The 14,479-nt window shown below is 38.5% G+C and overlaps 1 protein-coding gene across 1 annotated transcript in view; it reads left to right on the top strand.

Moving 5' to 3' along the window:
- Window positions 1-3,020: 3,020 nt before the first annotated feature.
- The window catches only part of LOC117409316 (F-box/WD repeat-containing protein 7), a 63,232-nt gene continuing 51,773 nt past the window's right edge, over window positions 3,021-14,479 (top strand). The window contains 1 exon segment of the mRNA XM_058999733.1: window positions 3,021-3,389. Within this exon segment, the coding sequence (XP_058855716.1) occupies window positions 3,186-3,389 (204 nt within the window). The 5' untranslated portion in view covers window positions 3,021-3,185.

The following is a 14,479-nucleotide window of genomic DNA, read 5'->3' as shown; positions in this document are numbered from 1 at the left end:
AGCTGCTAACTACTCTGGCCCCATCTCTCCCAGCAGCTCTTGCTCAGCAGTGCTGTTTGAAGAGTTTTGGGAGACGGTATTACTGAGACTGTGGAAACTGGCTGTTTACATTTACAGCAAACCTTCAAAATCATGATCTTTAACTCCACAGTATTTGTTTTTAATTATTCCCCATAATCTCCATGTTCTACTTCTCCATGGGCATATTGCACACAATTGTGTTATTGTATTCTTTTTGTTGTGTTCTTTAGCATCAGGTATTCTTATTTATTGGCTGTAATATCCAAACTGAGCTTTTGGGAACATCTTGTGTACGACTGTGTTTACAGTAACACTTACTGAATATGATCCTCCCACATACAGATCAATAGTGTGTTTTTTTTTTTTTTTTTTGTATGGGTAAAGGGAAAGGAATAGTCATTCTTTTGTATTAAAAATAAAAAAACCATCCTCCCCCTTAATACTACACTACATTACAGCACTTGCAACGGGTACAACTGTGGTGATTTCGTCATAGCCGCATGTGTATGGCAGAACATGAAACCTTTATTGTCCTGTTTATGCAAAACCAATTTTGTTCATGGTTTTTAGATCTCTATACTGTAGTTGTATTGTCAGTGTACATTAATTGCACTCAAACCAGCAACATGTGATCTAAATCTGGCTCACATGACCAGCTCTGAGAAACAAGTTTGTGTATACATTTTCCACTTTTGTTTTAGGTAAATCTAAATCTTAATACAGTTCTGTATTAAATCCTGTATTGACAGATTATGAGCTGCTGGAAAATTCTGTGTGTGGGCAGGAGGTATTTTTTCTATTCAGGTCGAGTGTAGTGATTTCAATAAGGAGGTTTTTAATCAAAATTAAATTGCAACAGGGGTGGAAATAATTCCCCCATTGCATTGCAGCTTGTTGATCATTTCACAGTCTATGAGTGACATAACTTATTGGCAAGAACATATTTGATAGTACAATTATTTTATAATGTAAAAGTGTTTAGTTGCGTGTTCTGCCACTGGGACATGACACTAGTCTCAAGGGAATATTCTGTTTGTTTAAAAAAAAAAAAACTAACAGGGTTCCCTCTGGCTGGGTAACTAGCTGTACTTTAAAAGCTGTGACTACATAATGAATACAGGGCTGGAACTGCATGGCATGTAGGAAAATTGATTCCTTTAAACATAAGGCTTTGCATTGCATTCTGCAGGACCCAAGGTTAAATCCCAGAGATTGCTGACATTCCAACCAATTTACCTAGGATGGATCATGTTGGTGTGATCAGGCTGACTCTTGCATGCGTGGCACATTGTTTCAGCCTAGATTAGGAAGAAACCTATAGGGTCACCAGAACGCTAGAAGTGATGCACATTTAATTGAAAATGGCCAATTCATCTTGTTAGCATTGGTCATCTCTATCAGCAAAGGAGACAAATTGACACAATTCATCCTCAAAACACGCTAAGCAAATATAGTATATAATTTATTTCTTAGCAGACGCCCTTATCCAGAAACAAAGAAACAAATGTGTTCCTATAAGACTGTCTATCAATTAGGTGTGTTAAGTCTTGCCTCTTTCATCCATACAAGGAATGAATAGAAGAGTTTTTAGAGGGTTTTTCTTTCCATGTCTAAATTCATTGTAATTAACAATGAAACAAATTGCATACTGTAGGATCCATTGAATGCACAATGTGTGGCAGTTTGCCTCCAACCAAATGACTGTCCGGACAGCAAGGTTGAATTAAGTTCCTTTAGTGGTAATTAACTTTGAACTAAAACTGAAATCTGTGGCATACTTTAGATATAAATAAGAGCTAAAAGTGAATGACAAAATATGTGTTCTTTTGAGGTCTATCCTATTTTAACAGTGTTGCCTAAAATCATACAGGTGCATAGAGTATCTCCACAGTACCTAATCAGAATTGAAATATGGTTTCCCTTTATTTCTGGAGAGGCAGAGATCCTGTCAACTCCATTTTCTGTTTTAATGCATTTCCATAACAAACAGTCAGAAATCTTTAAATCTTCTGTACCCCTCCGTGGTTTATGTCATACTTCTCTGGCTGTCCTAAATTTTACAGGATGACTGGGCTTATAATTACATTGAATAAATCAAGTGAAGAATAGGTTTTTAAGGGACTGTCAAGGTGATTTGAATGCCACTTGGTCATTTATTCTTTCAATTTAAATAGTGTGTCTGTGGCTAGAAGGGTGAGCAGTGTGGGTGTTATAAATTGAGCCGCTCAGTGCATTTGCATTATGCCAAAATTTGTGTCTGCAGGCTTATACAAAAAGAGGAGCGGTGTTTTCTTTTTTTTTTTTGAACTTCAGTGAGCAGATAAGGTTTTCCCAAGCCAATCCAGAAATGTGTACTGAAGACAGCAACACTAACATGCAGAATACTGTACCTTGCAGTATAATTCAAATCCATAGGGACATGCTTGCTGCTGCTTCCATTGTCTATCAGGAATACAGATACGCTATTTCTGTAGAACTAGAAACAACTCGTAGTGCTGGCGTGTAGGCCCCTACTCTGTGTGCACTTTATAGTTTTATTACTGGTTTTATTTGTAGAAAGTGATGTGAACTGTAGAGCAAAAGTTTAATGCCTTGTATCAGTCCTGTCCTGTCTGTTTTAAAAAAGTCAGACTGAACAAGCAACGTCCAGTTACTGTCAATAGCAAATATATATAACCTGTGTTTGTATGTTAGTGTACACAATAGTAGTATTGACGAGTTGGGATGTGTACAGTATGGTATTCAAGAGAGAACATTAAATGTGTTAAATGTATAGTTTAAAAGTTAATAGTGATATTAATTTACATACTGTACAGTGTATATTAAAAGTGGCAGCATATGGAGCGCATTCCTTAACGGATAGCGGATTCCAAAATGACTCTGAGGGAGGTCCTGGAGAGAGGCTCCGCAGCAGCTGTTGGGATTGGCAGGCGCTGCTTGGGATGTCAGTGACAGCGGTAGTTTATAGCCTGTGGCTTTTTTGTTGGAACTTGGACTTGGACTAGACCGAGTGAGCTGTCAAGCTAGGCAGTCCAGTTGGTTTGAGGCTAAGGGAGAATAAAAGCACAGCAGGCCTTGGGTGCAGTTGCCCTGTTCACGTACTTGCTCTAACTTGCAGCCCCTAGTTTTCCTCAAGGAAAATGGTTTATTAACCAGGCTTGGCGATGCTTCGGCATTGCCTGATCCCTGGCTTCGCGTCAGCCAGCTACCGACGAAAGATGTCTAAACCGGCAGAGACGGCTCCCTCGGGCCAGGGCTTGGTGCTGCCTGATCCGAAGGCAGGCAAGGAGCCCTTGCCCCACCAGAATGTGCTCAAGATCTTCAACATCAACATCATCACCCAGGGATTGCCATTCTGCCGCAGACGGGTGAGTGGGGAGGGAGGGTGAGTGTGCTTGCATTTCTAACAAGCATTGAAACTTCAAAGAAATATTTCATTTTGCTATGGTGATGATTTTATATATAATGATTACATTTTATTGTATGCTTGCTGCCAGACTCCATTGGTATATCTCAAGGGTATTCTTGGTTTAATAATAAAAAAAAAAGAACACTGTAATTTCAGGGTAGTTTGGTGCTTTCCCTTCAGAAACTTTCAACATGGATTAGAAATGTTACAGAAGCATGAAACATGGTTCTAAACTTCCTGTCCTCGGTTAGGTGAACGTTTTTTATTCTACCTGGATGCTGTCTGGTACATTTAAAAGAAGCATTAAAGGTGAGAAAATGGTTAAATGGTAAGCAACCAGTTTTCTGTTAGCAGTTAATGTATCCCAGTGTTAAAACCACAGTTAAACCAGTGTAAATGTAGAGTGCTGAACCCCTCTGTTGTGTTTGCTAGCTAGCTGTATTAACCAATAAGGTGTTGATGTGCAGGTCGTTTTGCTTTTATGATAGTTTTTTCTCCAAGTAATTGCTTGGTTATTGACAATGGTATAAAAGAGTTATGTGTTATACAAGTAAATATGAGGTTCTCTTGAATTGGTCATGCTGTTCAGGTTCAAATGTACCTGATAATTTTATACTGTACAGTAATGAGGGCAGAACGTCTCTTAATCAAATCTTTCTTTATTGAAAATTAAATGTAGAAGGGCAAATGTCATGGTAACAATTATACGTTTATTCAGATATTGTATATGAACCAGATACAATTGCAGCTGGTACAGCATAAAAGCAATAAGATTTAAATCTGGACAACTGATGGAAGTATAGGCTATTTACACTGGCTGGATACAAAACACTTGAGTGAAGTCTTTTTATATACCCCGGCCTTTCTATGATTTACTTTTGACTTGCTTGAAATACTGTATTAAAACATACACGTAAAATCCCGAAATCACTTTCGAAATGACAGGACCCATGTAGAAAATGAATTCATCCTAAGGTAGCATGTGGTCTTACTCTATTATTTGTGTGACTTTGTGAAGTCAGACCTATGGCATCTAATAACACCACATTGTATATATGAACTGCCATTGACAGATATTCTTGCATTCGCAGGGGAAATGCATGGAGGGCCACTCCCCGTCTCCTTGCTAATTCAGCCCCCTGGTGCTCTCCCTAAAAAGGCTTGCACTTGCTTTACCTATTTTTAGTACATGTATAATGGTTCCATTTAAAAAATAAGTGAAATGTGCTGCATGATTCATGCAAGAATGATTGTAGGATTTATGCTAACATTGTTCTTTGGTGTACTTTCTGTAGTCTGTTTTAAGGAATATATCTGGAATAGTCACATGTGCTGCGCAGTATTATACCACAAATGGTGTGTAGCTTGTGTGAACTGGCACGAAAATAAAGCTATTTAATGGTCTAAGTAACAGTCTACAGTGGAAAACTAAATTGTATTGCAGTGAAACTGTATTGCGTGAACATTTAGCTCTCTTTCTAGAGGAAAAAATGGAGCACGAAAGCTGGCTGCATGAGGCCAGATACACTGGTGCATCGTTCATAGACTATAAATATCTCTAAATTACAATCCAAGCATACGTCCTGCGCATTTATATTTAGGGTCGGGTTTGTGGTGCAGTGCGGCACCATTTTAAATACTGCGCACCCGTCACACTGCTCTTGACGTGGATGAAAGCCGTTTTTGCCATCTTGAATTGAAATGTGTCGAAGATGCTCTTTGTTTCTCATTTTAGTGTAATTGACTTTTTAAGGAGTATTTGATTTTGTTCTGCATCAAAACCCAGTTTTTTTTTTTAAATTGTTTGTTTGTTTGTTTGTTTGTTTGTTTGTTTGATAATTTCATTTTACCAGAAAGCTTAAGGGCAAGGTGTGTTAAGAGACTATCTTAATGAACTGACCCAATTACCACTTGGTGAATTGAATGAATGATCAAAAGAATGGAGACAAAAAAAAAAGATCTGAATGTTAATTCTGTGCATGTTAATGGTGTTTACGCGGTTGCTGGAGGTTCAAAGGGCATACATTAAACGGCTGGAAGAATTTCTGCGTCCTCACATCTTTATTTATATTTAAAGAGATCTGCTCAAAGACATGATTTAACATTTACTTTAGATTTAAATACCAGAAGATGGTGCAATACATAGAAACCCATTCCTTTTTTTTTTAAGTGATGTATTTTTTTATTTATTTTTTGACAGTTACCTTTGGCAACACATTTTATTCTGATTGTGGTGTTTCACCTGCTGTTGCACTGAAAATATATAGTGTACAGTGTATACTGATTTTTTTGGGAAGTGTGCAATTTGGATAATCAATTATAAAGCCAAAGCTTATCACTAGATAAAACGCCTGAACATCTTTTTGCCTTTGCTATACAGTAGCACGTTGCTAAGTTATATTCTAGGTGTTTAGTAGATAACAGATACTACTGTAGACTTAACTATTCTTGCTCGCTAAAAACATTCCTCCATGACCAGATTATTAATAAGATGGCTTCATTAATTGATGACTGCAGAAATAATGTTTTCCAACAGATTTGATTTAGTATACCTATGCGAAAACTTGCTTGCAGTCCTACTAATACCTTGTCACCATTTATTCCTAATTTTACAGTGGATCACAATATCTGAACTGCTCATATTGTCCTGTTTTTTGCAATTGTAATGATATTTAACATCAGTGATTTATTTTTTTAACTGTATATTTTGGCAGTATAAGATCACACATTGTTATCCTGGGCTAGTCCAGATCACTTTACTGAGATGAGTGTAGTCCAGTACTGGGTGTGGAGGATAGGAAACCAATATGTCCTCTCAAATGTACAGCTATGAAATATACACGTTTCTGATAAGTAGCAAGAGAACAGCTGGATTGCCATTTGGGCCTGGGAAAGCATGGTTGAAATGACATAGCATCTCCTTAATGCTTTTTAATTGGAAACCTAATACAGATCCTTGCTATTTATATCAAGATACTGTATGTGTTGCCAAACAAGAGACCTGTTTGCTTAGATTTGGGGGTTCTGGGATTTCAACCCAAAGTCTGGAAAGCTTAAAGGGTGGAGATAGTTTTCTCCTAATTGATTTCGGTTCATGGTTTACTAACCAAAAGAATATTAGATCCCAACAAGAGGAAATCATTTAGTACTGGTTCCTTTCATTTGCTTTTGGGACATGGGCGGGAGAAGAGTATTTCTTTTTAATCAAATACAGAAGCAAATGTCCAGTGGACCACTGTGACATTCAAAATCAAGAGAGTAAATGCTACACTCCGCCCAGTGTGCAGGATGCGCCCTATAGCTTGGAGATCACCGGTTTGAATCCAAGCTATGCCACTGCTGACCGTGCACGGGAGTTTCCAGGGGGCGGCGCACAATTGGACAAGTGCTGCCCGGGCGGGATAGGGGTTAGGTCGGCTGGGGAGTCCTTGGCTCACCACACACCAGCGACCCTTGTGGCTGGCCGGGTGCCTGTGGGCCGGCCTGTACGCAGTTCAGAACTGCGTGGTCCTCCAACGCTGTAAGTTCTGAATATGGCTGCATGGCGGGCTTGCAGAGTGAAAAAAAGTAGACGGATGACGGCACTCATTTCGGAGGATGCGAGTGTTCGTCTTTGTTTCTCCCGAGGTAGTTTGGGGGTTGCAGCGGTGAGCCAGGTTGAATAATAATTGTACATTCTAAAATTGGGAGAAAATTGAAAAGTGATTGGAAATAATTGGGGAAAAAAAAGAGTAGGATCAAGCAACTTTCTTGGCAATCCTTTTTTCGCTCAACTTTGTGCAGTGAAGGACAATTCCAAATCCACACCAAATACCTATGTTCCGTGGTCTTATTTCAAGAAACTATAGTACCCTGAACACTTCCACATCTTGATGCAGTGTTGAAGACAACTGTTTCATTACAGACAGCTGAAATTTTAATGTTGCCCCAAGAATGTAACCCTAAGTGCAAGTTCAGCAAGCTTGGTCAGACAAATTACATTTTGCAGTCTGCCGAATAAGAAATATTCCAATACAACAATTTATTTCTTTTATTTTGTCAGCCTTCCCGTGCCAGGCACCACGGAGGTGTACACAGTGCTGCACAGCTCAGCATTCCGACACTCCTACCCAAGAGAGAGGACCTTAGGTAAACAGCGACACTGATTTAGAGGTCACGACTCGGACCAGGGACACGTGTTCCTTCTGTCTGGCTTGTCTGGAAGTGCTTTTTAGCTGCCAGGGCCTGTGAACAGCAAGGCTGTAGAATACAGTAAAGGTTCCACCCAATTGTGTGAAGCAGCACAGTTGTATTTCGAACTTGATCTTGATCATTATTTCTGAGATATTTAAGAACTTTCTAATTGTAATAATTGCAACGGTATTTGCAATTTGAAGAAAAACAATATATACTGGCTCAATCTACCTACAGGCAGACATGGAAAACAAATGATTCAGACCATTCTTGTTACTTTAAATATTTGCTCACAATTTTGCTGGAACAGAAAGTAACTCTGTTAGGGATCAAGAGGACTGCAGTACACAGTCATGTGTCTCCTTCGATCACATTTCAGAAAACAACTTCTCTCGTTACACTTTATCCTGATTGCCAATGCTTCGGGTAAAATTGGTCAATACACCTTTGCGTTATGCTTTTAATCTGGAGAGCAGTTCAGTATTTAATTTATTTTTTCAGATAAAGCGAGATTTGGTGTCAGTCTAAAAATAATAATCTAGCATGTAGCAGACTGTAAAAGTATATTTTCTGTATTTCTACTACCAATGTCTGCACTAATGCAACAGCTAATAATTTACAGTATAAAATGCCCTATTCATGCAGCAGCAAAAAACATTCATTCTTAATGCGGAGTACATACCGGTAAGCATTCATTAAGGAGAAAATGGTTGTGGATCTTAATAGAAAAGCAGTAGAAATCCATTCATAATAGAAAATTGCTCATCAACTTGGTAGTGATGCTCTTTCCCACGCCACTCCATCATTGTGGAATCCTCCCCCATCTGGAAAACAGTGTTCAGTTACAGCAGCGATGTTTATTAAACTACTCTTAAAACTGTTACTCACTTCCCCCTCTCCCATATACATACTGTAACCTTTTTATTATGTGACTGGATATCATTTATTCATTTAATTTATTTTATATAAATATTTTGTCATCGTATTTGTAATTTCACTGCTTTGTGTACGTAGGAGACATTTGTTAGAGTTTATTGTCAGTGGGCCTTTCGTGCTAAAAGCTAATTATTTCTTGTTTTTTGTTTTTTGGGTTTTTTTTTTTTACACAGGATTAGTCAACGTTGATTTATCAGCTAACCAACAAGGACCCTATTGTGTCCTTTGGTATAACATCATTTATAAATGAGTGTACCAAAAAGATATCATGTAAAGAAATACATAAATGACATCTGAAATAAATCCAATACGTTCACTCGCTCTATGGAAGAGTGTTTCTTTCCTTTGCTTACATAGTCATTTTGAGGGGGCATCAGGTTTATTTTCTAATGACCAGTTTATTTACTGTAATATGGTGCATTGTTATACATCCCCTCCCCCCTCCGGCTTATAGTCTTTCAAATAATCGAACATTCTTTCAAAAGTGAAAACCCCAGCTTTGTCCCAGCACTGAAGTTTTGAACAGTTACGAAGTAGGCTATAAAGTAGAATCAGGGAAGCGTGTGTTGTCTGTGCGACACTGGAGAGTTTTGAAAATACTGCCATCTGTATTCCTGTTACTCTTCTATTAATAAACCTGCATCAGGAGATTTCCGATCTCCCACGATACAGCTGAGCAGCTGACAAAAATCTTATCATTTTTTACATATTTGTTTCTGATCGGTCCTGGCCTTTGCGTTCACTGCCAACCAAAAAATAAGCGATCAGTTTTTTAAAAAAAATGGAGAATACTGTAGACTCTCTAGAAATGTCTGTCGTCATCTCCCGTTACAAGACCAGCGTTGTATGGAGGCTCCCAGTTTTTATTTCCGTTAATGAATGTGAGCTGAGCGACTGAACAGCTGATTAAATTTTTTTTTTTTTCTTCTCTCTCTCTCTCTGTGCATGAGGGCAAGGTTACTCCAGGGATGGGCGGGACTCGATTTGCCCTTGGACTCAAAATAAAAACAGAAAGGCATCTGCTGAAACTATTCTGAGCGAATTTTGTTCCTGAGCAGGATGCAAAAAGCAAGGGTGGCTGTTAAGCTGGTTTTCTTTTTAAACGAAGTGCCAGAGCTGGTTCGAAAATACCCACTTGCTGGGTTGTTCCACTTGGAGTTGTCGACCATTTTTGCTTTGACTCGCTTAGAAATGAGCTGATGAGCATTGATGTTGGGGCTTTTTAAACTGATTAACATTGAATACAGGTAAATTGTTCAGCAGTCAAACTTTATACATTTTAACCAAATGGTCACAAATCAGAAGAGGGAGGCAGGAGGGCCTACGTTTAAATTCATGCTCCGTCTCTAATCTACACTACTGGGTACCATCTGGGTTGAATGGACAGGAGATGCTGCATCTAGATTGATGTACCATGGATAAATCGTTTTTAAATAAACATGCATGCTGTCAATGCAAATTGATATGCAAATTTTTGTTAGAAATCCCCCCCCCCCCACTGTTCATTAGATGGTATGTAACTACGTACAGTACTGAGCTGTCCACATTGCCAGGACTGATTCACATTCAGTGCAATGTAATGTACCGTTTCTCATCCGTAACTTAAATCAAACAGTGATAAAATGAAAGTTTATGTAGACAAACGTTTCATCTAATGATGTCATCAGATGTTTTTTATACAGTGTGGTGGATGATTTTCTGCTCAGTCTCTTCCAAAGGGTTCAAAGCTGCCAAAAATCTCAATCCTGAAAAGGTAACTTTAGCGCTCCATTACTGCTAAAAAGTTCTGTTTTTATTTATCAATCGACTGCACCTAACTATCTAATACAGCATGTAGCTGTGCCTTATACACCATCAGCCACCATTTAAAGTAGAATCAATCCTGAGTATTGATTGTAAGTGCCTTTGGATGACTTTGGCTCTGTTTGTTCATTCAACATCGGCACTTTCTTTTCATTATCTGGCTGAGACCCAATATTGAACTTTCCCGCATTCTTTTAAACAGTGTCCGATTTAACCCCCCCCAACCAACCCCCACCCTCGACCAGTATACATACTTCTAATTGGGTCATCACACTCCAAGGCAGCCCTTGAATAGACTGCTGTAACTGATGCGGCTGTCTGCATGGTTTGTTTAATCTGTAGATAAAACCCGAAGCCTCTCCCTGTGTGGTCCTGTTGGCACTGCTTAGTGCATGTTCAGAGGTTGCTCGAAGGAGAGTAATTTCCTGCAGCTTAGGCAGATGCTTCAGATGCAAGGAATGCTTTGCAATATTATAATAGTCACAAGATCCAGGGAGCAAGTTGGGCACTGCTTCTACAATATGAGCCTGCAGCAGAAGATAGAACATTGCTTCATTTGGCTTGCTGAATAAAAAAAGAAATAATGATTATATATATATATATATATATATATATATATACAGTAAATAAGTAGATATCTAAAGATATAGAAGCTATAGAAAGCAAGTGTGATACTAAACAAGGCTTTGAAAGGGTACCACGCACAGCTGTAATTATGGCATTTCTTTACATTGTCCGCTGACTGCATTTGAATTCTGAGCGCTGCAAAGGTTACAGCAATCTAAACCGTGCAGCCTGTTTGTTGACCGCCAAAGTATTCAGGTGTGGAATCTGTGCCATTTGGGGTGAGTGTAGTCCATTGTGGAGTACAGAGAACTTTTTATACAGTACATTTATACTCCCTTGTTTGGGGATAGACATGGGGTTTTAAAATATGTTTTGTTCAACTTGGAGCTACAGTAATGGTGCCTGAATCTGTGCTCTCTCTGTTTGCTTGGATCAATAGAAACTGGATTGAACAGGAAAATCGAATTACTTTCTTTTTCTTTTTACTTTTTGCGAAAATTGTCTTGAAGTTTTTCAAACGAGCTGAAATGGAATGCGTATAGAGTAGCCAAAGAGGTCGTTCAGAAATGTTTCAAACACAGAACAAGTATTAAACGCCCTGTGAACAAAAACTTGAAATCTATAGTTCAGTACCGATCCACTCAGATTGTGGTTGTTCCATTTCTATAGCATTGAGCAGGGCAGGGAGCAGAGTGGCTGAAATGTGCTCCTCGTTGCTTAATGTGTTCCTGATAAAGTACTATTGGATGAAACCGTACCCTGTTCTAAAGAGAATTTTATTAGACTAATGTCTATGTTCATGTTTTAGATCAAATATGCGCCAATGCTCCTTATTCATGATTTTGTCATGGTAAAATATGTAAAAAAATCACGTCAGTCTAAACGTACAGTAGACAATTTCACGAAATGGTCACAGCTCCCAAGATTTTAACTTTAAAAACAGATATTTATTAATGTTTATTTGTATTAAATAAACATGTATTTAATGTGTTTTCTGTTAACACACACTCCTAGTCAAAAATAAACACTAGATTTAAAAAATAAAATTGAACTGTACCTTTTCAACAACCATTACAGGAATATGCTTACCCTTTAATTTTACATGTATTCCTTCTCCAGATGTCTAAAAAAAAAACAAACAAAAAAAAAAAACACAAATGTAATTTTTATAATAAATGCTCTGGTTTTAAATTGAGAATTGTACAACAATATCCATTTTGTTAATGTATTTTTTAAACACAGCTGTGGGTTTGGTATAACAAGATGTAGCCCACATTTAAAGGTTCACTACTGATACGACGTCTGTCATCCGTGAGCACATTTTTAAAAGATTAGATGGCTCGTTCTGCATCTACACTGTGGACAGGTACTGTTGAGCACCGCAGGGGAACCACTGCAAGAGCTGCAAATCGGGGTTTCATGCTTCTCCAAAACTAAACTCCTCCCTTTTAGGTTTTGTATTATCAAGGGTATGCAGAGGTATATTCTGTGCACAAAGGGCTTTGGTTAATTTGAAAAGCTCCCTTCCCTTCCATGAAATTGTTTGGGATATTGCTCTGTGAGTTGCATAGAACTTCTAGGGCTACAAATTTTCCAGAATCGTGGAATTAGGCATTTTAGGAATGGAATTTTTCAGTGTTGTGTTTTTCTCCTCGCAACTCCAGTTTTCTGCATTTTTTTTTTTTTTTTTTGGAACTACACCCAGCCAAGTTTGAGTTAACTCATCAAGTGACATCACTCGCATGTCTCTGCTAAAACTCAACATGGCGACTGCCCCAACGAAGAAGAAAAAATGCAGTGTTTCAGCAAAAGACAGTGTTAAAACATTTTCTGATTATCTACATGACGATGGTGGGATACTGTTCTGCAAGTTTTGCTGTCATTTGATTGATCATGTGTCAATACCATTTAAAGATCATATTGCCAGCCGTAATCACGTAGATAACAAGAAAACAAAAAGACGGCAACAAAATGGCAAAGCACTGCATTCTTCTATGCTGAGAAACTTAGACCCAAGGTACTGCGCTCAAGGCGGGGCCTTTCCCGAAGTAATTTAAATTTAATTGTGTATTTCATTATTGTTTTTAGTTTTTCTTTCAGTTCTACCTGCATTTAATAAAGCTTTTTACTAGCTATACATTCCTTAGAGGAAATTGATCACTTTAACACTAGAACTACTGGAGTTATATGCATACCTAGCACTACCATGAGCAATTGACCGTCGCATTAAAAACAACATAAATATTATAATGAAAGGACAAATAATTGGATATAAGTCATAGTTTTATTCAGGCACGTCCTATAAAACATCTGCGTAACCGAAACATTGTAAATAAATGAACATTTGAACAGAAATGGGTTTTATATACAATCGCAACAGCACAACATGTTATCAAAGAAGCCTAAGTGCTGGCACAGTCCACACCAGATGTTGCACTTTCCACACACTGCCTTTGCACATTGGGCACAGCTATTAAGAGTCATGTTACCGTTGCATTTGGCAACCTGGCAATGTCATCTCTTGCGGCTGGCACCAGGGTCGTGACATAATGACAATGAATGTGGAAATTACCAAACCGAAATGGATGATGAAAAAGAGCGAACCACTATAGTCAACAAAGAGCAACTTGTACAAAGTGAATTGGTAGAACCGCAAGAGTGGCCAGTGCGTAAAAAACAAACAAAAAAACATCTTGAGTGGGTATGATATGTGGGGGGAAAAATGAAAATGGCCTTTTACAGCAAGGAATTGGTTGGTATGATGTGCAAGCTCTGCCAGAAACACAGAAAAGATTGCAAAGGATCAGGGGGTAAATGGAGCAGTGTAGCCTGGGTATAAATTAGGGTGGATTATTATTAATTATTATCATAATTCTTTGTCTTATTATATATTTATGGTAAGGCTGTGTTTTTTGTTGTTTTTTTTTTTGTCTGTTAAGTGCTCCCATCTATAATGCTCTGCCACCCAGCTATACAGAATTCCTGGGGAGAACCCTGTCATTATCATCTTGCCCGGCAGCGAGAGTACCACACTGTCACCCAGCCTTTGGTTAGCTGGGCGAGTCCCATCCTTTGACCAAATAGCCATTGACCAAATATTTAGGAGACTGTGTGGTCCAGTGGTTAAAGAAAAGGGCTTGTAACGGGGAGGTTCCCGGTTCAAATCCCACCTCAGCCACTGACTCATTGTGACCCTGAGCAAATCACTTAACCTCCTTGTGCTCCGTCTTTCGGGTGAGACGTAATTGTAAGGCTTTGGATAAAGGCGTCTGCTAAATAAACAAATTAAATAAAATAAATAAATTTAGACTGAAGGTTTCCACTTGCTGGACCACAAGCTGTCCAGCGACAGGATGTTGGCACCATATGCTCCACGAACAAACAATAGTGCAATAAATGCTTTCATTGACCAGGAATCATCATTTAGTTGTCGGTGGGTTTCAGCTTCAGTGCAAGATTGTATGTGGCGAAGCATCCACTCATCTGTCAATAAACGAAAAGCACTCAATACTCTCATCAGAGATGTTGCGTTTTGCATATGGAGTGTGTCCTGAAACTTCTTTCAAAACA

Source organism: Acipenser ruthenus, chromosome 2 (genome assembly GCF_902713425.1).
Source record: "Acipenser ruthenus chromosome 2, fAciRut3.2 maternal haplotype, whole genome shotgun sequence".
In the NCBI taxonomy this organism is placed as follows: Eukaryota; Metazoa; Chordata; class Actinopteri; order Acipenseriformes; family Acipenseridae; genus Acipenser; species Acipenser ruthenus.
This window is presented reverse-complemented; position numbering and strand designations above follow the sequence as displayed.